The 27,137-nt window shown below is 37.0% G+C and overlaps 1 protein-coding gene across 6 annotated transcripts; it reads right to left on the reverse strand.

Moving 5' to 3' along the window:
- Positions 1 to 5,759: 5,759 nt before the first annotated feature.
- LOC121297177 (ras GTPase-activating protein-binding protein 2-like) lies at positions 5,760 to 26,424 on the reverse strand. 6 transcript variants are annotated; one of them, XM_041223295.1, is made up of 12 exons: positions 26,326 to 26,424; positions 24,341 to 24,459; positions 23,446 to 23,527; positions 17,865 to 18,038; positions 16,732 to 16,822; positions 16,102 to 16,204; positions 14,981 to 15,161; positions 14,132 to 14,233; positions 12,860 to 12,962; positions 12,514 to 12,642; positions 10,199 to 10,326; positions 5,760 to 8,594 (listed from the first exon to the last, which is right to left on the reverse strand). In XM_041223295.1, exons 2-12 carry the CDS (start codon positions 24,433 to 24,435, stop codon positions 8,292 to 8,294), a joined length of 1,491 nt encoding a protein of 496 aa, XP_041079229.1. In that variant the 5' UTR covers positions 24,436 to 24,459; positions 26,326 to 26,424; the 3' UTR covers positions 5,760 to 8,291. The 6 variants fall into 6 exon arrangements, with proteins under 6 accessions (XP_041079229.1, XP_041079248.1, XP_041079220.1 ...); XM_041223314.1 differs by having other exon boundaries at positions 10,208 to 10,326; positions 26,210 to 26,383; XM_041223286.1 differs by having other exon boundaries at positions 26,210 to 26,383.
- Positions 26,425 to 27,137: the final 713 nt, after the last annotated feature.

Genomic DNA, 27,137 nt, shown 5'->3' on the forward strand with positions numbered 1-27,137 from the left:
AACAAGATTTTGTAAGTAATGATTATGTATTATCCTGATTGTATTGACAGCTTTCATCTGGTTTATCAAACTATCATATTTATTTATTTATTATCCTTTATTTAACTAGGTAGCCACATTGAGATTAAAACCCCTTTTATGAGTGAGACCTAGCCAAGCAGGTAGCATCAAGTCAATCGGACAACAAGAACAAGTACACAATAAAATACAATCAAGACACAGGCAAATCACATCTAAGACAATAATCAAAATACACAAAAGTAGTCAACTATTTAAAACAATTACAACTTTCAGTCACGAAATCATGCAGTCTAATCTTAAATTGCAATAAAGATATCTGGGTCTGCAGCTTTAGTTTGGACTGGAACTCATTCCAGGACCATGGGGCATAACAAGCATAATAAGGATCCTTCACCAGCCTCAGTACACACATTTGGGATTTTAAAATGCAAAAAAGAATGAGATCTGAGGCTATGGCTACTATGGGAAGCTATAAGGTATTCATTTAAATAAGAGGGTAATTTACATTGAATAGCCTTATATACCAGAATATGCCAGTGCTTCAACCTACGTAAAGTCAAAGAAGTCCAGCCTACCAAATCGTACAATATACAATGAGGAGTATTAAATCTTGTATTTGTAATGTACCTCAATGCTGCATGATATAGCTAGTCCAGTTTACTTAAAGTTGATGGTGATGCAAACATATATACTGCATCACCATAGTCAATTTGCAGCAAAAACATACAAGCAATAAGCCTCTTTTTTTTTCCATAGAAAAACAAGATTTCAGTCTGTACAAAAAACCCAACTTAAATTTCAGTTTTTTTGCAAGATGTTCATTATGAGCCTTATAATCCAGATTCCTATCTGTAAATACAGTATAATCGTAAATCTCGAAAAACTACTCACTTCTAAATATTTTGTAGTCATTTTTGTATTACTTTAGTATAAATACATGTTAATTTGGATTCATATGTTGTTTTTTTCTGACTTTATGTGAACAAAAAGACACACATTTGCCCGTTTTCCCATTGAAAATAGTGATATTTTGAAATATCACTGTCCTGGTCACAAAAGCAAAGTTTGTGGGGAATAATAGCCATTTTCTATACTTTTGAGGCATAAGCAATTAGGAAATAACATTTACTACCCAGGAACAAAAAAAAAATAATTGTTACAGTGTAATGGACCAAGAATTGATCCTTGAGGAACACCCTTGTTTAACAAAACAGGGTTTGGCATCAAATTTCCATATTTAACAATCTGTGACTAATTAGTAAGGTAATTTTGAAACCACCGAGCCGCTTGTGATCCAATACCAGCATTTAGTAACCTTTTGATAAGTAGTAAATGATCAACTGTATCAAAAGCTTTAGACCGATCAATGAACAGACACACACAATAAGCTTGATCTGTTCATTTAGTATATTGTAACTCAGTGGTTCACAGACCACTGGTGGTCCTCTGGCTCCTTTCAGGTGGTCCGAGCAAAGGTTACATAATTACGGAAAGGAAGCATTAGCATACTAGCAGCAAAAATAGCAGCAAGCTATAGATGCAGGAAGACAGTGTATAGATATAAAAAATCTCCAAGTTACAAAAATGTCTTAAACTCTCTGTCATATATAGTTTTGGAGTGTCTAAAATGTATTTGTTACATGGGAGTTTTCGTGTACTGCATTAACATACTGCACCAGCTGCAAGCCACCCAGGCATTATCTTTCTTCTGGATGCCTTTGCAGTCGTTCAATTTGCAATCATATAATAACAGATACAGCTGCATCTCATAAATCAACATTTTGCCATCCACGATTAACTTGTTCTGAGGCATAACATGTTTTGAGGTGCGTGTTTGACATGTGTCAAGGGTGTTAACCCTGCTTCTGATTGGCCAGTCTCATTCCACTTGCAGAATTTTCTCAAAGCTATGTCGCTCGTTGCTGGTGTGGATACTCCCATTTGACTGCAGTGACTTCTAAATTATTCACTCGTGTTACGGAGCAATTGAGACCAGCACGATGGCTAACATAACAAAATTGCCTCTCACCTTGGTACGGTAAGCTTCTGTGTCACTAACCAGAGTGTGTTTTCAAAAAGAGCTCTTCTGAGTTGACTGTAATTCCCTTGCATTTGTGCTGAGGGCCGGCTTGCCGCTCTCGTGGAATCAGCGGCTCAATTTTGAGTCATTTTCCTTCTTACGGTCTGCTTCGCTTGTTTTCTCTTTTGTCGGCTGTCCGTCGTATGAGTGTGAATGCCTGTGCAGTACTGGTGTGTGCATTTGCTGTCTTTCAACCTACACCTTCAGGGAGCACATCGTTCCTCAGCTTACCACCCCGTCGTTGAGTGACGGGGGTGACGGGGGGGGGGGGGGGGGGGGGTCGGGGTCGGGGGGGGGGTGACGGGGAGTCTGTTCTCGCTTCTGCTCTGTTCTTTTTAACTAACGGAAGAAACCATATTCCAGGTAATCTTCGTCATTTTACCTAGTCTGATATACTCCACACAACGTGAACTATACCAAAGTATGTTGACTAAAGTGTGGTAGGTTAGATGCTGGTAGAAGAAACCAGAGATAAAACTGAACGAGCACAGCTACGTTGAGAGCAAGACACATTGCAGTTATAGTTTGATAAAAAATATCAAACGATGATCAAGTGACGTCCCTGAAGATGTCCTGAATCGAAACAGATTTAAATTTTGCCCAATTAGTAGTCACTCCCCTTACTGAGTGGGCTTTGATGGGTTTGGAACTGTTTTGCTGTCAAGACTAACAGAACTCAATGCATGTTATCCAGCGCAAAATCGTCTGTTTAGAGACATGTTTCCTGTTGTCTGGTGAGTTGAAGGAGATAAAAAGTTGCCCTGATGGTCTGCTACTGATGGTCTTGTGGATGTAGAAGTTTTGGGCTCTTCAAACATTTATTAGAAGTCTAGCATCTTTTTATTTGTGAGGTTTTGGATAGAAATCTGGAAATGTTATGGTTTGATTTATATGGAATTCAGTTACCACCTTTGGCAAGAATTGAGGATTAGTTCTGAAAAAAATCCTGTCCTTAAAGGACTGAAAATACAGTGCATCAATAACCAGTGCTTGGAGCTTGCTTACCCTTCTTGTTGATGTCACTGCCATCAGGAATGACCTTTTCTATGTCAAGTACTTCATGTCACAGGTTCCCATGGGCTCACATGGTGGTATTAAGAGTTTACCAAGTACCAGACTGAGGCGCCAATGTGGAATACCATGTTTCCTTGGGGGTTTTAGGTGATTCACTCCCTTGATAAATCTGGTAACCAGCGGATGGGAGCCCATCTGGGGCTGGTTTTTCACTTTGTGATTTTGCAATCTTATATTCTGTGATCAAGATTACTTTTATCTGGATCGTTTTGATCAGTTTTTTTCAGAAAAGTTCACTGTTGGATTACTTTTATCCAGATAACAAATAATCACAATGACAAAATCAAGTTTTTGAAGTAGGCTAGTTCTTACTATATATTTATTTTTTAAAAGGAGGGTTTTTATGGTATAACCTCATTTAACAAAAGAAATAAGATTGTAGTAATAATGATTCATACACCTTGTTTATTTTTTAAATCTAAACCACTTTTAATGTTACTGCACACAACACATGCAAATAAGTTATTTTATTTATGCCCAGGTAGCAGAAATTAATTAACTAAATCTAAATTGAATAAAAATAAAACTTTTTTGAAAAAAAGGATCTGTGTTTTTGGATATCTTCATCGTCTTCCTCATCGGTACAGCTAAATTAACGCTACACAACTAAATAAGTTTTCCTTTTGCTTGCATGGATACACAACTTAAATATTCTATTCTAACACTATCTGGACATACAGCGTGTGTTTGCTATGACAAGTCTAACAAAATATTGATGTTTTATGATCATTTAAAAGCTAAATCCACCTCCTCTGTAGGATCACAATAATCCTGGTATTTTGGATCAAAGTAATCCTGATCTGTTTAAAATCTGAAAAATCCAACATTTAAAAAGTGATTAAAAGTGCAATCGGATTACCAAAACGAAATCCGGACCACAGTAATTCCGATCACATTTCTATGTTCTGAAAAACATAATTGCACAATATAATCCAGATCAAACGTGGCAATCCGATTACCAAAGTTTTGATTATCCCAGCCAGGTAACATACTGGAGATTGCAGCAACATGAACTTTAATAGAGAACAGGGGGGGGGGGGGGGGGGGGGGGTCTGTCTCCCTCTTTATAAGTCACGTACGGTTCTAAATGGTCTGAACGCCTGGCCACACTGAAAACGGCCCTGCTTGTTGAACCATGGCAGAGGTGGCTGGTTTATGAATGACCTTTGTCTATTGGAAAAAAATAAAAACAAACCAGTTAGACAGGGAATCTTTCAGGCTGGTGCCAAATAAAGAGCCCCCGGAAAGGGCATATCTAATTTTTTTGTCTGGGTGTCCTCAGAGATGATGTTTTCATTTGAACACACTGTCTTGCAGAGATGACATTTGACACAGCTCTAGAGTTAGTATCAATGGTGTCACATGCTGATTGCAGTTGAACTTTTTCTGTATTTTTTCTTCTGCCAACTGCATGGCCATCTTTAGATTTTCAGATGCAGGTGACTAAAATTGTAAAGCTAGTTCCACAGCAAATGCTAGTATTTCCTCCTGCGTATGTGGAGTAGTCCAGACCAAATGAGAAACCATCACCTATGGTTGCTAAGGAATAATATATAATAAAATAAAAAAGTAAACTTGTCCACTGGCGCCAGACTTTAATGTTGCTGGCGCTATACAAGGTATCCCAAATCTGCACCAGAGCGTTTTGAGTGCACATAATGAACACGTTAACTCTCACGGCAGTCCGGCTGAGCATGGGGCACCCTAAAGGGTGGGGGTCCCGGGTAGCGGCCTTGCCTAAAGGCCAGACCTGACCAAGTTTCAGCTTTGCAGCACCCCCACTGTATTTAAATTAACATTCCCATAATGACTTCAGATGAAATTACATAAGCACCATACATTTTTTTTTTTTTTTTTTTTAACAGCCAAGAGTGGTTTCCAACATGAGACTGCAACTTTGGAAGAGAACAGGACAGTGAATTTGCAGACATCAGTAGTTTATTGTATGTCAAGTCCAACACATTCAAAATGGAAAAAAACCAAAAAAAATACTCAACACGTTAACTAGTTTCCTACTAGCATAAAGATGCTTTAACACAGAAAAATTAAGATGGCAAACCACTGTTTACCATACCTGCCAAAGCCAAGAAGGTAAGTCAATTCCCTTGAAAACAAAATAAAAGGACTGGAATGATACACATATTGCTCTCAACTTTTGTACAAACCACCTACTGCACTCGCCATAGTGGAAAGGTTTACTGACTTTGCTTTAGGAGGTACCTTAAAACTTAAAAAGGGGGGGGGGGTTGAAAACAGTAGAGACCATAGTAAATAAGGAGAAAAAACAAAACATCACGCAAACTTCTTTGATGTAAAGTTTCATTCATAGCATTCATCTCGGAAGCAAGCCAGAGCTCTATTTTCTCCCCCTCTATTTCAGTTTTTATTAGTTAGGTCTTTAGTCCAGGATGATTTGTTAAGGAAAAAAAAAAAAAAAAAAAAAAGAATTAAAATAAAAAAAAGCGTGAACAGGAGTCACAGCAAGTCGAAGTTTTCAAACTATTAGGTCTCCCCCCCCCTGTGTTTGACCAAACAAACTGGTTAAACTGACCAGCCAAAAATGATTTAAAATAACTGAAGGGTCCCTAACCAACAAATATCGGGGTGGGGGGTGGGGGGGAGAGTGAGTTTCAGACTCCCACCTTAAAACCTTCCTTGCCCGATGGAAACTTCAATTAGGTTTACTTCTAGGCCAAAACAGTAATGAAGTTATAAAAGAAAATAATTCACGTGATGAAAAAAACAAAGTCATGTCCGTGTCCCAGAAATGTTGGAAATAGTGCAAGACTACCATCAAAACAAGGAAGACCTCAAAACTAATTTACAAAGGACCCATATTAAAGAAAAAAAAAAAAAAAAAAAAAAAAAAAAGAGTAGACTTCCCTGTAAACTTCACAAGACCGGTTGGTAAACAACAGCTGCAGTTCAGTGTGTAAACAAATTACTTGTGCATTTTTTCATCCCCTAGGAGCTGCAGGTTATTCAGGTCTTCCGTTACCAAGACTCGCTTTAAGATGCTTCCATACTTATTGGCAGACCACTAGAAGAATCTGTTCAATTGACAGTTGCCTCAAAACTAGGATGACAGATAATGCAGTTAAGCATGCTGAATATCAGCATGAAAAACATGAATGGGGAAAGGAAAAATAAATGGTGGGGGCCCCCCCACAAAGGCCATAACCTTCTGTAAAACTGTACAAAGAACTACAAAAAGGGCTGCCACAGCATTTGAACATTTAAAAAATGATGGCAAAAAGTAAAAAAAGTTCTTTACCAGTAGTGAAGTGTTCAGAGATTAAAAAAAAAAAAAAAATCCACAGCACCTTTCACTCTTGGAATCAGAAATAAGTACTCCAGTCCGTAACATGAAGTGCTATGATGATATTCAGTCTGTGACAGGATTGACTAGAACTTTTTTTTGTCATTTGATTTATTCACCCTAGAACTGTTCGGCTTATGTTCTACTGGGTCACTCCATGAATGTAGAGACAATGACCCCTGTATCAGTGCTTCAAAAACATCAACGCTTTTACACTCTGCCTTTTTTTCCCCCTCTGCCTAACCACTTGGTCTGAAGTGCTGATTTATAAACCTCTAGAACTGCTTTATAACACTGTTGCACTGAGGACTGGGTAACCATATACATCATAAATTAGGTATTTCAGTAAAATCATAACTATTTAAAGCCACTGTTACTTGTATTAAAAGGTGCAGTATCCTTGCCAGGCTGTGATGCTACAAACAAAATTAAGAAACCTAAAAAATAAAACTTCATACTTTAACATATTAAAACATCCAAACAAATTGAATATAAACTTGTAGGCACCTTTTACTGAGCTAGATGCTTTAACACAATGTTGCCTTTCAAAGCAGAAATCCAATTAATGGACTTTGGATCCAATTAGACAAATCATAGTAAACATTCATTTAACTCTGCCTAAACTGATCAACAGATGCAAATGGATCAGAAAACAGATTATATATATATATATATATATATATATATATTATATATATATATATATATATATATATATACCCTTCCTCCTACAAGGATACTGCAACTTCTATTTACAAAACTTCAGAGCAACCACTTTTCAGCATTTTTGGCGTTCGACACAAGAGCATCGCACTGCAGTTGCTAGAGACTGGAATGATTTAACAGAAGGCACCATCATGCTTTTTTACATTACAAAAAAAACAACAAGAGCATACAGTAAGCTATGATTTTTGCTGTATATTTGCATTGTCCAGTACTTTCAGTAGAAGGGCTGCGAGGAGGACCAATCCTGATACTGCATTTGGGTAAATTTTGTTTTTAAGAAAAAAAAAAAAAACACAAACTCTCCTACTGTTCAGGTTGGTATTTGTTTTTCCTTCTTTCTTTGAAGTCCAGGATTATTCTTAGTTTACAAGAAAATAAAGACTTTGTTATCCAATTGTAATTGAAGCAATGATAGGGTTAAATATGTAAAAAAAAAAAAGTGTATTCGTCACAACAAGCAGGATTTAAGACCTGCCATTGTGTAATTTGACTTGCTCTAACTGTAGGGTGTTCTCCAGCCTCATTCCACAGATATCTATGTAAAACTACAAGAGTACCCATTAGTGCATATTGATGAGTGCATAAATGCAAGTTTTTGTTTTAACAAAAAAAAAAAAAAAAAGCAAGTTTTCCAATTGCACGTTTTCACCATTTGTTTCCAACAGTAATGGGCAGATCACGATTATACAAAATGTGCAGTAGAGGGATTCAAAAGACAAGCTCCCCTTTAACTTGAAGCATTTGTTTTTTTGTTTTTTTTTAAATATCTTCTCCAAATGGGCTGTACTATTGAAATTAAGTCTTTCAGTCCCTTTCATGTTTCAGATTAATTTTATCTTTGAACTATAAATTGTTTTTTTAACCCTGTTGAACACAGGCAAGAATGTTAATGCTCTTAGAGTTGGTAAACGAATGCAGTTTTTCACATCAAAAGAAATGGTTGACAGGCTGTGTCACATTCCAAAGCCCCCCCCAAAAAAAAAATATATATATATATATTATATATGTGGAATTCGTTAACAAGAACGCAAAGATGAACATGGTACTACTTCCAAACTGCAGGTTGCGCTCTCAACGGCGCAGTGCTGTAAAGCGGCTCTCTCCCTGGCCAGCTCCTCTTCCTGAGCCAAGCCCTGGTTTCTGAGCCATGCCTCCCCTGGGTGGCGGTCCTCTTCCATCCCGATCTCGCATCATGCCGCCTCCCATGATGCCGCGAGGTCCCCCCGGGCCTCTGTCATTGCGCCGCATGTCCCTGCGGTCATCACTGCCTCGCATGTCCCTGCGGTCATCACTGCCTCGCATGTCCCTCTCCCTGAACACACGCGTTTTCTTTTCTTCCACATTTAGACGTACCTCTCCACGGAACATTATGGGCTAAAGAGAAAGTGAAAGGAATTATTATTATTATTTTTTTAAACAAACAATTTCTTTCTGCAGTTTAATTAACGTTCACAATACGTAAGTATTTCACTCACTAAGCTACTCGGCAGGAAGAGAAAAAAAGATATTTAAGACTTATGAAGCATTATTATAATTGTGTTCTTTTTTTCAGGGGTTGGGTTGAGACACATACAAGCACACTATCGACGGTTCTAATGTGGTTACAGGATGTCAAATCTTCAGGGCACAGACAACAAACCTTGTGCACACTACGGTCAGGGGTGGGAGTAGGAGAAAGCTTATGTGAGCATTATTGTGTGTTGTAAAGAAGATATCTTGGACATATCACAGTTTTAAAACAAACTATTTGAAAAATGTAAAATGCCTCGTTAAGTGATTTTTTGTTTCATTAAATTTGTTTTACCAATTTAGGTAAAATGTGCTTTTTTTTTTTAGTTAGCATTTGTAATGCAATTTATAAAAACACACAGTCGAACTGGGTAATGTAGCACACAAGTTTTTTTTTTTTTTTTTACATACGTCTTTATAGACGTGCATACTGATAAATGACCTTCTGATCACTCGTTTTATCACCAAACTCCTCAATAATGCTATCCAAGACATTTTACTACTACAACATATCAAAAAGCTTGGCAAATGTCTACGATCATCTGAGCACTGGATGCAGAAGCAGCTATCTTGTTTATGTCTGTGGTGAACTACGCCTCTTGCTCATATCTGCCTCTTTGGCTTCTCTCAGCATCTCTTGGCCTCTCCTCGGCCATTGAAGAAGAAATAGGGACCTGTGTGACGTTTATGATGAAGAAAAACTGTAACGGATGTGGTTCGACACGGTCGCAAAAGGGTTAAAATTCTGTATTTATAAACAGGGATTCCAAAACAGAACCAACAAAAAAAATAAATAAAATACTCATGGAACAGAAACAAGCCAAACAATTTATTACGTTCTGGAACAAACAACGTTCAAGAATGTTTATCATTTGGTATCTTTTTTTGTTCCCTTTCAGCCTGTTCTCAGTCTTTTCCTCTTCTTTTCAAACATACAATTTGAAAAAAAAAGTTCTTCCCGTGATCTTACACCTCAGCAGTCTTTACTAACTGGTTTTACATACTACTAAATTTACAGAGGTTGCACCAGGTAAGAGTTATAACGTAAGACTTGGTTGTTACTTAAATTTTACACATACCTTGGGGTAGGTGTAAGCTGCTCGTAGAATCACATTCCAAGATAGCACGGCAACTGTTACTACGTGAATTTCAATTGTTGCGACAGCTTGGGGAAGAATCTGGGTTATTCTTTTGGGGTTTGAATTGCTTGATTTGTGTGATGTAAGAGGGCATTTAATTAAAAGGTGGAGACAAAAGCTAAACATTGCATGAATACTGTATGGATGCATTTTCCAGCAGCTTGATTTGCAACAGTGATTACACAGTTTGAAAGAGAACATTTGCCAGAGATTAGGGACCTCATACTGACCAATCCGGCTAAAGGAAATCTGAACCATTTTCTAATAGTGCATTATTTAAGTCACCACCTTATTACCCGTGGATGAGGGAAAAAAAACATTAATACTTGCCCCCCCTACCTTTGCACCCAAGATTCTCTGTACAGGATCGGAGTCATCAAAAACCACAAACCCAAAGTTAGGTAGCTTGCCACTAACTCCCTTGGTGTTGATGCGCAGTTCAACCACATTGCCAAATGCTAAAATGGAGGAAAAGACACAGTATTTAATTCTTTCAAGCTAATAACAATAACCTTTAAAAACACATTAACTTAGATTTGGGAGAGAGATAAATAGGATGGCTGTTTCAAATAGTTTCCTATTCAAACGGAGTCCAACATGTGTGTATTTGATTACCTGAACTAGTCCCTGCTCTTATGCTCCCAAGACAAATATGTGTACCACAAACAGACCGCAAGACAGGGTAAGCCGGTAAAGTTTAAAGACCCAATAGCAAATTTGACCCCCACTTTCTATTCATGAAAAGTGATCTTTGTGTTATTCCAAGTCATGATAGACATGCAAAAATACATTTCAAATGTTTAATCCCTGTCAAATCAGGCATTACAGTGTAAACACTTCGTCTGACAAAACCCCAGTGATTTCTGATGACATCAGTGGAGGTAAGCTGTCGGCAGTATCTCTTTTACTGTATGGAAAACAATGGAGAGCGACGGCGAGTTTAGTTTAACTGTCCTGTTCAGAATCTAACATTTAAGTTGTTTTTTTATTATTATTAATAAGAACGCATTTCGATGCGCTGGCGAACTGAACTTTAAATGAAGTGACTAGCTGTGCCTTGGCTGTTAATTGCTATAGGCCCTAGAGTTAATGACTTATGCACAGAAGGCTTAATTCTTCTACAGGATATGTACAAATAGTAAATAAACAGAACTTACTCGCTTTCTTTGAAGTTTAAGTTTCTGTTTGTGTTGCACATTAATTCCAAATGACGTATTAACAGCCGGCCGATTGTCAAAACAATACTCTGTGAAATGTGCACCACAACGTACAGAGTTGGACTTACCTAACCCATTCAGCCCGAAGTTTCTCGCCTGGAGGCTTATACTGTCAGCGGCTATATTAGAACAACCTGCCGCAATACAACGTTTAGGCATAGCTGAACTTAACCTTTAAATCTCTTTAAATTGTTCGCACAAATACATCTATTGCTGTACTTAATGTACAGTGAGATTCCACTACCTCCGATGACATCACACGGCTTACTGTCATACAGCCGGAAAATGTCTTCCTGCTAACGTTCGGAGGGACATTCAAAATTATATTTTGCAGAAACTACACATTGAAAATGAACATTTTAAATGAGCAAAGCACTAAAATACATTATATTATCATTTTGTTAAAAGTTGTTAGCAACTTGATATGGGGACTTAAGTTTACTCTTCAGAGCAGCCAGCCAGGTTCAGAAAGTGTACAAACAATATCTAGGAAGAGATTTTTGTTCAATACTCCAATTCCTTAAGCACAGGTTTTTCCTTTTGCAACGTAAATATTCTACATCTGTTTAATTCTAACAAATAATATCATTAAGTAATCTGAATTGTGCAAATATTGTAACCTGGTCAAGATAGAAAATACATTTCAACAGTACAATATTTTAACATTACTACTAGCCATTAAGTACTAACATCAGATGAACCAGTCAAGTTACTTTGTTTATTCAACAACCTGGAACATACCTGGTTGTACTTAATGGTCAGTGCAAATGTTGACATCACCATCCATTCACAAAGTCAACAGTACATGTTTTACATTGAACTGCACAGTCCAGTATTTAAAAACAAAAACAAAAAAAAACCCTTTCCCAAGTATCTTGCTATTCACACTTCGTTAAGGATGTATTTGCTTTACTAGTAGCCAATAAGGCTTTTCTCGTGTACCTCAAATATGGAATATGCTATTCAAAGAGTTTATTTTTGTGCATTCGACTACACTGACCTATTCCTCATTTTATTTTAATATATTGTGTATATACACACACATTAAAAATAATTATTTTAGGTACTTAACAGTAGAAAAGTTGATTACAAATCAATTCAGGACATTTGACTACCTATAAATGACTTGTATTCAACTATTCTACTGTTAAGTACCTAAAATACTTTGTTTTTTACTTCTAATTGATCATTTTGGTACACAGCAGTCTTCCTTTCTCAGACTTTATATACATCCACACCTCATTTATTTTTCCATGCACACACATTAACCAAATACAAAAAAATAAAAAAATAAAGCCAATATTTTGCCATATTCACTTAGTTACATGTGTAGCCAGGGTTATTAAAAAACAAAACAAAAAAACACACACAACAGGCAATGGCTTTAAAAAGACAAGACAACTGGGGGGGAAAATTGAAACAACTTACTCATGAAAAAGTCTTTGAGCTCATTCTCATCAATATCATGAGGCAGATTGCCAACAAAGAGCTGGTGGCTATCTGGATAGCGCACTGTTCTTCGGTTCTCCATGTCACTCGGCTCAGACTCTCCTCGTCCTACAAATTCAATGAGAGCGAGAGAATCACCAGGTTAATTATGACCTCTCTAGAGCCCTAAACACCTTTAAAAAAAACCGCAAAAAACATAAGCCAGTTATGTAGTGTTTCCACTGTCCAATAAAGCTGTAGGTTATACCAGGCTCAACCATACAAAAAAAAAAAAGAAAGAAATTAACTTGTGGGTTTGAAGTCTCAATATGTGGAGGTAACTTACCAGGCCTGGGCCCTCTGGGAACAAACCCTGGTCTCTCTCTGGCACGCTGATCACGGACTCTGGGGGGCTGACCCTGTACCTCTGATTTGTTCTCCATTCTGGTCTGAAACAGCACAGTGGAAGAAAGTATTAACATGATAAGTACAGGAAAATCTGACAATGCAGACCTGAACTCATCCTTAAGGCCTGGTCACACGGGCAACTTGTTGACAGCAACAAGGGGACGACAGCTGTTGCCGGCTTGTTGCCTCGTGTGACCACCCTGGTCGACACAACAGCAAAGTCCCCTACTTAGGGCAATCTTTTTCAGGCGACACGAGAGCAACACTTTCGATACCAGCCAATCACATTCAATAGTTGTGTCACATAACAATAAAATGGCAATGGGGACACATGATTTGGTCTGAGAAATATTTACATAAGAAAATAAAAAGGTTCCCATGGAGGCCATCTTACTTCGTGTTTCCTTTGTTTCAATTTATTTTTTTTAAAAACAATAAATGAAACCCCAACCCCCCCCCCCAATAAAAAACACTCTTTCGATCGAGAAAAAAATCAAGATTGTAATGGTTACATTTTTGTAACAGTTTAAAAAAAAAACCTACTTCACATTTTAGGAAAAAAGTCATAAGGTTTGTTTTTTGTGCAAATTTAAAAAGTGATACAACAATATTTTCATTCATAACCCAGGGTCAAACCCAAAACTACTTTAATAGCAAAGAAGAGGAGGAGAGAAGGAAAATTAAAGCAGTGGCAGCAGCCTTCCTTCGCAGCATGTTTACGTCTCATGACAAAAACGTGCATCATGATTGGTTTGCATGTCATTGTTGCCAGCCGGTCGACCGCATGCATGTCTCTAGCTGCAACAAGACGCCAGTGTGACCAGAAATTTTAGACATCTGCACCTTAACCAGTAACGGTGCAGCAGTCTGTTTCAAGACTAAGGGGAGGCTAGTTAATTACAGACTATGGCCATTTAGAAAGCAACTACCTTAAAGAAAGCAGCTTATTTTTTTTGTTGGTTAATAAACCACCACCTCTGTGCCCTAAATTAAGACATGCCTTGGAATAAAGTGAGTCATCCAGCGTCAGTCTCCAGGTTCTAACTAAAAGGCAGCCCCCTGGAAGAGAATGTATACTGCTAGATTCATAAAAAGCAAACCAACAATTACCATTTACTCTATATGTGGTGGTGGTGGTGGGGAAATAAATAAATAAATAAATAAATAAAAAGACAGATAGAAATGGCCAATCCATTCACAGATTGATTACCTGTGAGGCTGGTGCTTTAACAACATGGGGTGGAATTCCAGAGGAAGGGACAGTACCACTAGGAGGCAAGTTTTTACTGGTCACTGAGGCCCAGGAGAAAGCCTGCAGGAAATGCAACAAACTGCTACAGATCAAGACATTTCATTTCCTGCCTCAATATAGATCATGCCGTTCACACTTAAATTGAAAATAGTTCAGATTTTGTATTTTGTTGGTTTTATGGGTGCAGCTGAAACACCATATTTAATAAAATCAATACTGCTCAAAAATGGGCAAAAAGTATTGAATGCAGCAGCACCATTATCCTTAAACTACTGATTTCAGTAAAATAGTAAACAATTACTGCTTAGTTATTAATGCTGTAGAGAAGGCTTTTACCTTTGACAATTAAGACATAAGCATAAGTGTGGTGAATGTTTGGCAAAAGTTGGCAGAACACAGGTCTCAATCTTCCTTAATCAATGCATGCCTCAAATACCAAGGAACAAGTTTTCTGTTTTAAAGGACTTTAAGTCACACAATTATTTTTCTCTGCTATAGATCACTCAATAAAATGGCTTAGTTAATCCAAAAAGCACACATCCACTGTATGCACGGTCTTGTACCAGCATTCCGAGACAAATACTACCTAATTGGGCAGGTCTTTGATTAAAAGTCTGTGATAGTTATAGCCAAAAATGTCATGATCACAGCAAGAAACTTTGGGGTCAACCAAATGCATGAGTGCTACCGAAATATTTTCTACATATGTAACTGCATTTAAAATAGTTTAATATAGGAGTTGCCTTGATAAAACTAAATGCCTATATGCCCCAGTATAACTAATGATTTACAAAGCCTGTGGCAGACCTTCGGTGGTTCCTGTGTGTTGGATGCAGACTCAACAGGAACTGGGGAGGGGGACTTCTCCTCCAGCTCTTCAAGGACCTTCTCTTCGATCTCTGGCTGCAGCTCCTCGCTCTTTTGCTCTGGTTCTGGTTCTGGCTCAGGCTCGGGCTCTGGTTCCTCCAGGGGCTCTTCTAAACCATTGCTGCATTTGCAAACGGGGGGGGATTAAATTAACGATTTCCTTCACATTTACATGTGCAGATGTTACAACCTTCATATTTGTATCATTCTAGCTACCGGTGCTAGTAATTCAGTTTTTATCCTCCCTCATTTCAACAGGTATCATCACTTTTTTTTTTTTTTTTTAAACTGAATTTAAGTTTAAGTTTTCTAGCTTTTTTTTCCTTCCCCATCAACTATCTTTGCAGAGAGGCTAGTACTAGGCACTGTTTTATCAGAGTCTCTTTTACAAACTCCTTGACAGTTTCTCACTGTTTTCATGGCATGTTTTCGGGTACTGTTGAGCTTTGTTTTTTTGCAGTTATATTCCGGATGCAGCACAGTTCATCTTGTAGTTTGGGCAGAAGCTGTTAATGGGTGCTGCTGGGTACCGAAATAAACTAAACGCAAATTAACATGCCTGTATTTCCGATTTTAAAACATTGAACAAAAAATTTCTACGAGAAAATATCTGCGAATCTATGCACAGAATTCTTCATCCTTGTGCAGGACTGGTGATAAAACTTGTTAGCTTGCGATTAAAAACCAGTGCAGTGCTGGATGTAAAGAAGCATGCAAAATACAATTCAAGTAGAGGAGCAGAAAACTTTTATATTGGATGCAGTTGTATGCTACGTCATATATACCAACATTCTGAGAATTCAAATATTGAACACCTTGCATGTTTTCTATTTATAAACAAGTCTTAAAGTCTAGGGGGGGGGGGGCCCTCACAATAAGGTCCTAACCTAGGGCCCATCCTTCTCTTCTTCCATCACTAGCTGTGGAAGTAGCACATAGTTGTAGCCAAACTGTTCCTTGCTTGAAAGAGCATTTTCTTCATTAACCAAAACACACACAATGATCTTAATCTAGGTTTGATGCAGCTGGAAGCAATCCATGGTGTGTTTCCAGATACTCACATTACAGGATGTGACTCATAGTAGGCGCTACTAGGACTCTCTTGTGCAGGTTCAGGGGAGGGCTGTCTTTCTTCCTGTTCTTCCTCCACTTCCTCTTCAGATTCTTAAAGAAATGCATTTAAACACTGCTTAGAAAACAGAATCTAGAAGTGGAGTTTATGAACAACAAAGCATCTCAGAGGAATGGCATATCTGAACTAATAATTTATAAGTTAAACAATACATATCCAAAAAAAAAATCTTAGCATTTTTAATATAGCCAGGAAGTGAAAAGGTATGCGTTTTTACAGGTAATGGAGCATGACAGACTGCTATAAAACAGCTGCGCACCAATTGTAAAGACACAAAGTGTGTGATCTGCATCACCAAGAGGTTAAAATATGCAAACGTTACATTTTCCTGGACAACAAATTAAATAACTAGTTGTGTACCAAATATAACGAGAATAACTGTGTCCCATCTCGAAAAACAAGTATCTGAACTCAATATGGCAGCCACGAGTCAAGGTCAACAGATTGGACAGTTTTACAGCTGGTTTCTCTGACTAGCATTACATATTTGATCATCTTACACGAGGTAGAATTAGGTAGAATATTAAAACTAATCAGGGCCTTGAAACCAGCGTTTTACCGTCATCAAGCTCAGCTTCAGAATCTCCAAAAACCTCATCTTCATAACGGAAGATATCATTGTGGACATAGAATTTATTTGCCACCGAGCCCTATGGAGGGTAAAAAAAAAAAAAAAAAGGTAAAGCAAGATTTTTTCTTTTTTTGCAGCATTTACTATATTGAAGCCCAAAATTAATGGGAATGAATTTGACTGTGCGCAAAATACTGAATTGAAATGTAAATAAAATATTTACACAACATTTCTGAATGCAAATGGTTTCTGGCACTATTAGGGCACATTAAGGGTTCTCCACTGGAATTTTCTGTAGCTGGGCGGTAGGACTATATCTGGAAAACTTAACAGAAAAATGTATGTATCTGAGCTTTTCTCATTGGACAACAGAAATGTTAGGTCTGCAGTGGAAAAATATAATAGGCCTAAAAAATACAATAATTTTGTATGTATTAACCAAGCACCAGCCAGGCAATCTTATCTTCAAATTGTTAACTATTGATAATGGCATTAGACCAGCAGCTCATGTCATTCCTTTTATTGTTACTCAAATGAAAATTACAGTTTTGATATTAAAGCAGATCTACAAAACTGATCAGATTCAAAAGTAGCCAGGACATACCCACCCCCGATGATTTTATTCTAAGTTTCAAATGCTACTCTCTTGTTTCAAACTGTGCTTGCTCCATGTAAACTAATTTGCCACTGTGGTTACTGGGAAAACTCGATATGTATAGTTTCTCAAGTGACGAGCTGTCCTGCCTGCTGCTATGGGACTTTGAATTTATTGCATAATCACTTTTTTTTTTTTAATATATTTGGCCAGTCAATTGTTTTATCTTAACACTTTCATGTGCTTGTTTTTTCCCCACCAATTTTATAGCTACCATTTAAAAAGGTACTAGCCCATGCACTGCTTAAAACGGAAACCCACCTGTGGCACTAAATGACTGGTAGCAGAAATTACCTGCTATAAAACAAGGGCATATACAATGTAACTGTCAATGTGGTTTCTGTAATTTTTGCCCAAATCTGCTTTACAGCAGAAAAATCAAAAACATGCATCAGGCACAGTAGCAGTTGCAAATACCCTATGGCCTGCTCTGCTAAAAAGAATCCATTAACCAGGAGAGGCTTACTTCAGGAGCGAGTACAAAGGTCTGCATAAACCTCCTCATTGGCTGGCCATTGTTGGAAAGCTCACCCATCACCTGCACCACAACCCCATCATTCAAGGTGGCATGAGCATCCACATGGCAGATCTTGGTATGGCATTCGCTGAACTGTAAGGACATTACTTTCTTATGGATTTCCTACAAAATAAAAGGAAGTTTAACTTAATTGTTTGTTCATAAATTGTGTATGTGTGTGTATATATATATATATATATATATATATATAAACCACACACACACAAGTTGCTATTGCCAGTGACATTGGGAATTTGATACACCAGTAAAATTAGAACACATTTTACACACCTAAACATAGGCTCCTCTCAATTTACATGTAGCAGGTTCAAGATATACTCAGTCCACATTCTCACCAGAGCATGTGAGCAGAGTGGAACGGGACCATTTTGCTAGGAGCATGGAGTGGAGTGGGTAAAGTGCCGGAGTGCGAGCATGAAAAGCCTCTAGCACCACACCCACTCCAAAAGATATTTTTCAAAGGAGTAATATGCCACCATATGTAAGATATGATCCATAAACGATGCAGCTTTTACTATGTTCCGACAATACTGTGCAGTCTATGAAATCACCTTGTACAATTAACAGGGTTGGCGATTTGATAAAAAAACAAATCAGATTTGATTTAAATGAGATTTCTTTATTATGAATTTTTTTGTAGTACCATAGTTGTAGCTCTACAGTACCTCCAAACTGTAAAATTTAAGGATGTTGGAAATATAAAGTTACATACCAAACTAAATCTCAAATGAATACATAAAAATACCCCTCACTCATTCCAGTCATTCATTTTTTTTTTTTTACTTCAATTTCTTTTCTGTATCAGTCCAAACCCACACAGTTGTTACTTTGCTTTTTATATTGTGTTCATTAAAGTTGTAAGAATAGGTTTGTTTCTCAAAAATAATAATTCCAGTCCTCTTGATGCGATTTTCAATAAAAACTGTTTAATTCCAGAACAGAGGAAAAACCAATGATACAGAGTACAGAAGGTAACGACATAAAAACTGCAGAGACAAATCTTCAAATAAAACAATACTGTAGGTTTGACCCTACAGAACCCTATAGCGTTGTCAGGTGAGCTTGATGAAAATCCAGAATACTGAAAATGAAAATACATAGGTTTAAATAAAAAGCAAAACCAGCCCCCCTTCTTGGAAGTCACCCAGCTGAAGTCTTTGAAGATCATGTCAGCCCAGGCTTGAGACTTACTTGTACCTGTGATCGTAATCAGTATTTTAATTAGCTAAGCCATTCATACATAATCAAGGGTCAACAGTTCAAGGTAACAACCGCTCTCTATGCCATAAAATAAACCAGTTTGTTATCTTGTATATGTGATAGAAGCAGGCCCCTGTCCCAGTTGTTTGTTTGCGATAACTGGTCTTTCATTGGGTGTGATAAACCCTTTGTTAACACTGGCAAAACGAAAGGGTCCTTTGAACTACAATGGAACCCAATCTTGTCCTGCTCTCCCAGTCTACAAAGCTACTCGGTGAGAGGGTATTTAATGATTACGTTTTTTTTATATATGAAACTTTAAATCTTACCAAGTTCCTGATTGCACCACTACATAAACCTGGTTTCAGCAGGTCTTAACGCAGTGCTCAATTGTCTATTTGGGACCCTGTCATTAGAATCGCATTGGCAAACATAATAATGATGGGGCTGGCACACTATAACGGAGCAAGACATGTCTTCAGAATACGATTTCAGTGCATTTAAATTTTTTATTTATTTATTTATTTTTTTTTTTTTAAGTCTTCACTAGGGATGGGACCCTACCGCACTCTCATTTGAATCGCGTTGGCAAACATAATGATGGGGCTGGCACACTATAACGGAGCAAGACATGTCTTCAGAATACCATTTCAGTGCATTTAAATTTTTTTTTTTTTTTAAGTCTTCACTAGGGATGTCACGGTATCAAATTGACGGCATGACAGCCGTCAAAAAATACCACACTTCTTTAACAAGAAAAATAACTAATTTAAAAAAGTTTAAAACAAATACAACACACTGGTACTACTTCTATCAGGCACTACCAAACTGGAAGTAGTGTTCACTCCAGCTCACACAGGCTCAGCAAAATAATGCTGCTTTTTATTTCAAATTACTGTGGAGAAACACCAACATATTAACATTTTCTGGGCTCAATCTGGAACAATAGGGGGTAAAGATATGACCACTGCAACTGAATACCCGCTTCATCTTTATCAGTTTGGACGGCATCCTATTAGTTAAGACAAGGGTTTTTAACCGGGGGTACGCGTACCCCTGGGGGTACTTCTAAGGTTCATAAGGGGTACGCAGGACGACTCAGAAATGCACAAATAAAAATGAAAGTAAGAGAAATAAATGCTCTTGAATTTAATGGTATTATATATTCTCTAATCCACGATGTATACTTATTTAACCTTTGTTTAGCAGGTCAAAGTGAATCGCTAAGGGAGGGAAAAAAAAAACTCAATCACGTCCACATTTTCCACCTGTACGCATGCGCGGTTTCGACTGCATGGATTTCCTATATAGGTGAAGCAGATGTCTGCCGATTGTGCTGCTCGTGATCTTTGCTGTTTTCAACTTGTCGTATCAGTGACGCACAGTGTTTCTGCATTTTTTAGAAGTATAAATGCTCTGGTAAACAAATAGTCATCATACTTTGACAGTTTTTGTTAATAAAATGCAGCCGCTGTAATAAACAGCAATAGCGGCTGGTTGAATATATGTTCGGCGTTTGATACATTTCTTACTTGCAATAGAAAAACAAAGGAAAACACAAGTCAGAAAGTGCAAAGTGACAAAGTTATACAGTGTCCCTTTGGATCATTTTTAGTCAGTAATTAGTTTTTTTCTTGGTTAATGTTTTACATTGTAAACATTTTAAACGGCACACACAATCATGCTGAGGTGGGAAGTAAATAGTAACGTGACAAACACTTAGTGCAGACTTCTGTATTGTGTAATGACTTTTCCCAATAGAAAGCAAAAGATTCCTAAATACTACCTTTTAATACTTTGCATCTAAGTTTTAAGAATGAAGCCTACTGTTTGGTTTTCTGTCTCAGCAATTTGACAGTCCCAGACTTGTGTAAAATCACATATTAAATAAACGGGAGAAAAAAAAAAAGAATGTGTTAACCAGATTATTCTGCCTTTTATTGCAACTGTGGTACCATTCATTGAACGAAAAATGTAAAGGGTAGTTTAGCTGAAACCTCCCGACAGAAGGTACAGTTTCAAAAAAAAGGTTAAAAACCCCTGAGTTAAGAGAAGCAAAGTGTTACCAAGCAATAGCCAATCGAGTGCATTTTAAGACATGCAGTGCCCGCCCACTGATCTCTCAGTAGAGAGGAGACTGCGCCTGCGAAGTTTGTTTTTTTTTGACTGCATGTTAACAGCAACAAGCATAAAGGAAAGAAGTAGTGTTAAGATGGGTATGACACCATTGCTAAATTAAGCAGCATCTAGGGGACTTTTTTTTTTTTTAATGATATACAATTGTACTAACTTTTGAATATATAAAACCAAAATCCCTACAACACTATCAACTCCAGAAGACAGCAACATCTTTACAATACTGTTTAAAATAAAATACAAATGCATGTAGCATCTTTAGACTTGGTTCTATAGTAGTAAATATACACTGATTATCTGCACTGGTGTGTGCTTACTGCGTTTCTCTTGACTGATACGATAAACAATAGCTGCTGTTACTACTCTGGTTTGGTAAATTAACAGAAAGGCAGCGATGAAAAGTTAGTGCCTTGTTCTTGCTGATATTTGAGTATTTGCGTTTCATTTACTGACAATTATGTTTGCTAGCGATCATTGTTTAGTAGATCGGTTTATATTAAATATGAGGTCACTTATTTAATAGTCTACTCTGATACTCATGCATGGCAGTTTTCAGAACTTGAGATGTCAGTGTTCAACATTAGTTAGTTCTAATGAACAGTGTCTCACTGATGGAGAAACTGAATAAAAAAAAGCGCCCATATCACATTAAACCGTGTGAACTTTAATTATACTATAGAAAAATAGTAGCAGTTTCAAAACTGTGGCAGTTTATACCACGGTTTACTGTAAAACCGGTATACCGTGACATCCTTAGTGTTCGCTCCATTGATGCACCACAGAATCGGAGGCAAGAGCCGTTTCAGTTTAGACAGTTAAGAGTTTAAGATGCTTGTGTTAATGTTTTTAAAAAATACTTTTCATGTGTTCTCCTTGAAAGACTACACACAACAGGTAGTAAATTAATTAAATATATATATATTTTTTTATAAAATCAAGCTATTTAAAATAGACCTGACTTAAATGAGCCAAACCTGATAATTAAAGTTAAAATAATCAATATCTAATTTGCACAGTAAGAGTTATTACAACAGCGAAAGCCACTGTGTGCTTGTATATGAACCATGTTAACTGTAAATTTCACAAAGCTTATATAACTATAAAAATATTTAACCACATGGTAAGTGCAAAAGGTTCAGTGTATGTTAGACTCCCAAACCGAAATACGACCCCATCGGCTTGGGGTTAAATTGCTTTTTTAGATAGCTGAAATTGTGTTGTGTTCAGCTTGGGGTTGTCTTGCGAATGACCTCAGGAGGTGCAGAAGATTCACTTGACCCAAAGCATTTTTCATCACTTCATGTAATTGTGAAATTTTATTTCTCCAGGGAAATAAATATTATAATTTAAAAAAAAAAAAAAAAAACTTATTGCTGTAATAAACATTTTTGCAGACAACCCCCCCCCCCCCCCCCCCAAGTGTGAAAGTGTCAATTATAGTTATCAATTGTATTTTACAGAATTTAATGTTTTAATAATCTGTTTTACTAAAAAGATAACAGTACTCACTGGAACCGGAACCCTGATATTTGTATCTGGTTCGTCGGTACAAAAGCAGGAACCAGTTACCCAATTTCAAAGGAATCGGTTTGCACATTTCTATGTTTTGAAAGCGATTTACACTAGCAGTGGAGCGGAGCTGGCTGCAGAAGCAGGAGCACGAGCAGAGCAGACTGGGGAAATAAACGCCTTGGAGCGAGCGGTTTCTAAGAGGAAGAGAGCAAGGAGCCGAGTTTGAGAGCTCCACTCCGCTCACGTGCTCCGATTCTCGCCCTACATAACCATTCTGGGATCTCTAAACTGGGAGTGGTGAGAAGTTCAGCATCAACGAGCTTCAGAAGTTGCATCTGTTCAACGAAGGAGATTCTGTTTAAAACACACTGAAAATGTGCCCATGTTTCATTGTGGACTGGGTCAAGCGCTAAACAAGTTTGAAATTAAATTTCCAAATTTAACAATGAAATCTGCAACAAACCATAAAGTTCAGCTGCAAGATTTAAAAACAAAAAGCAGTATCAGACAGAAAGCTTTGCATTGCACTTACTAGATACCTGTTAAGTAAGTCCAACCACGCAGTATCCAAATTCTTATCTAATTAAGGCAAGGACATTATACTGCCACTGTAGATATTCAAGCTTCAGTGAGAACATGCATGTTAAATTCTGATACTTACAGCTTGACCACACACAGCTTCCACTGGTTTTCCACTTGTGTCTAATCCACCATGAACATAAGAGGAGTTTCTGCCATAAAACCTGAAGGGACAAGCGCATGCAGAAGTTATGAGGGAACATCTCAGGTGTGTTACTTACGAAATAGACAAATACAGGGACAGAAAAAAAAAACACAAATCTGAACTGCCTACCAAGACAACTTGGAATGTGTTTTATACAAATTTGCATGCTGGATTCCCTTGCTCAAACTATTTTACAAACACAATCTTAACCAGCCAAAATATGGTCTCATGCAGAGTAAGGATGAAGTAATTTTAATTTCTTTGTTTAAAAAAAAAAAAAAAAAAAAAAAAAAAAGAATCTAGTCTAGTACCCATTGAGGTTTTAATAATGGGCTTACATTTTTCAGAAGGTCGCCATATTTAAGCATGTGCTGAAAATAGTTTTATAGTAGCGTCCTCTAAAGCAGGGCTTCTCAAACTCTGTCCTGGGGACCCCCTGAGGCTGCTGGTTTTCATTCCAACCGAGCTCTCAGTTACTTAACTATACCCTTAATTTAACTGATCATTTGCTTCATTAGACCATTTTAGTTGTTTTCAGCTCTTGAACAGTAACATTTGATAAGTATCTTGAACTGCAACTATTTAAGAGCTGAAAACAAGCAAAAAAAAAAAATGTCCAATTTAAGAAAATTTAGTTAATGAAGGGTCTAGTTAAGTAATTGAGAGCTCAGTCGGAATAAAAACCAACAGACACAGGGGGGTCCTCAGGACCAAGTTTGAGAACCCCTGCTTAAAGCAACAAACCAAATACAGAACAAAGGCTAAAAAATAATTTTGTTGTGCTCTAACCTTGGTTCAGTATTTATTATTAGAGTGGAGGTTTGGTCATTACCTGTGCAGAAAGTCTGGTGCCTTGTTTAACAGGGTGTAATACTGCCTCACAAACTCCCGCCCTACAAGCAGGGAACTTGGCTTCTCCATCACCATTTCTTTGGTAAACAATTTCAAATGCTGAAACATACACAAATAAGCTTTGGTATTATCAAACATGTCAAGAAAATAAATTAATTTGTGCAGGGGCAATCCTTAATTTAACAGTTCTGTAGTTAACCAGCAATGCCAAACACATCAGATTGCAGAATTAGTTTTTTTTCTAGTCCACCAGATTACAAAAACAAAAAAACAGACACAGCTAAACTTTTTGCAGAATGCCTTCTCGTGTACATTAAATTTTATATTATATATGAGACAAAGTTATTATTTTCCCCACACTTTACAGCACTGTGTACATCAATTAAAAGCTGAACTATAACATTGTCAAATATTTTAGCAACAAGTGTGCACAAAGCTAAAGGTTGGGCGGTTCTGTTGAATTAGGATTATAAAATTTGTTACAAAATAAAACCTTGCATCAAATTTTTCTAGTTACCCAACTGTAATCTCCCATTAGGTCATTCTCAGAGATCAGTTACTACATAAAAAGGAGGAACATGTGTTAACATAGTCTGTATACTATATTAAAGGCAAACGTTTGTCGAAATCTACATTATTTTCATTTAGCTCAAATTAATGCACGTTCACCAAGTAATGTAATTTATCCAATTGAAATAAATCGACTACGACGGCCAAATGTGATTTATTTATTTTTTTAAGTAAGCGTGACAATTCAGCGGGTGTCTGAAATTATATATATATATATATATATATATATATATATATATATATATATATATACACACACACATACACACGTGTTAAATTCCAGCCATTTTGAAGTTATGTAATCATTGTTGATTTGGTAAAAATGTAACCAAGTATCAAAACAGCACATGACGTTGTATAACAACGGAAGGCCTTTCTTTATCAACGCACTGTTTATCAATTACATGAACTTGCACATAAAGTACGAATACTGAGACAGATGCGTATTTTTTATTATTATTTTACTTTAAATGGATGACACATCGCGGTATTTTAAAATCACCGAGAGGCCCAACTACAAGATACTGCGAGTACGCAATATGATTTTTTTTTACTCGCAAAAAATGACAATACTCACGTATTTCAAATAAACCAGCCTGGGTTTATTTAACCAAGTTATGTTACTTAGTACACGTATTTATGTATAAAAGGCACCAGACTTGTATCAAATATATTTTGTTTAGATAACACCAAAGCGATAGTGAAACTAAGGTGCGGGTGGCAGTGAGGTTCCTATGGCGTCGTTTCTTTCTTTCTTATTTTTTTAAAAAATTTTATTAAGATAAACTACGTACCTGTAATTCTTTAATCTGGTATTTGACAATGCAGTTACATTTTTTAAAAACGCGCCTCACAATTGCAAATACAATAGAAATTGTCGTATTTTCTTTTTTAATCACATCACCAGTCAGTGACAAAGGCCTTTTTCCAAGCAACTACCGGAGATGATGATATATATATATATATATATATATATAGATATATATATATATATATATATAACACACGTAGGAAACGTGCCTTTCATATTAGAACACAATACAGCCGTGACAATTAGTAAAGTTGCTACATTTTCGCTAATCTACTAACTGTCTTGACAAAATAATAACATCAATATGCAAAGCAATACTTAATAAAACTCACCACCACAACACTGTACGCGCAGGCCTACAGTATATCCTTGCAGCCAAATAAATACAAAATAGTAGAATCTGATAGTAACAACATATTATCAGAATTGAAAACCAAGAACGCAACTCTCACCGTTTAAAATACCTACCTAAATTATTCAAACACGGTTCTAAAAGGGGGACGTCAATATATTCATAAATTGCAACGCTTTAGCTATTTTCTATCATACAGCTTTACAAAGACTTAACTTCTAAATTTTCCCACCTTGCACTGGGACTCTGTGATCTCTGCTTTACCAGAGATTGGGATTTAAAGAGATAGATTCAGTCTTATTGTTTCACCCCTGCTCTTCAGGGTAGGGAATCCCCGTCAGACAACAATAGCCAATCACAACCCGAGATCGGACAATACCTATTGTGATGTCAATGCTACTCCTTTCCCGCGCCGGCCTCCTGAGCCGGCCCGGTGCTTTTGTTTCCACAGTGATTATGGCATCACAAACACAAACTTGTCAAAAATATAAATGTATTAACATAGCGAGTGTTCTTGAGCTTGTTTGACTGATATCCTCTCACTACACTTCAAACCACACTGCACGACCGCGACGAGGCAGAGGCGGAGACGAATTTATAATGAAGTATTACTTGTTTAGTGAGTCAAGGAGGATTTGGGCAGTGCAGTGTTATCAGTTAGTCGACTTTTGTGGGGATATCTCGTTTTCAAGGTACATTTTACAGGTGTCAGGCTTATTCATTTAATATAATTAATTATTTAGCAGCTTTTATCCAAAGCGACGTACAGAAAATAAACAAAATATAAAAATTATATGTTACAGGCAATAAAATGCAAAGCAAGCAAATACAGCAAATTAAATATGAATAAAAGAACATACACAAACATATATAAATAGGAATTTACAAATAAAGGTTGAATAAATGGGTTTTGAGAAGGCAAAGCAGTAAAGACTGAACAGTCCTGAGGATAATCCGGTGTAGTGTTGTTTTCAGGTATGCGGTGAAGTGCCCATTCAGATCTGGTACACTATGCTGCTTTCAGTCTTGAATTTATCATATTTT

Source organism: Polyodon spathula, chromosome 2, assembly GCF_017654505.1.
Source record: "Polyodon spathula isolate WHYD16114869_AA chromosome 2, ASM1765450v1, whole genome shotgun sequence".
NCBI lineage: Eukaryota > Metazoa > Chordata > Actinopteri > Acipenseriformes > Polyodontidae > Polyodon > Polyodon spathula.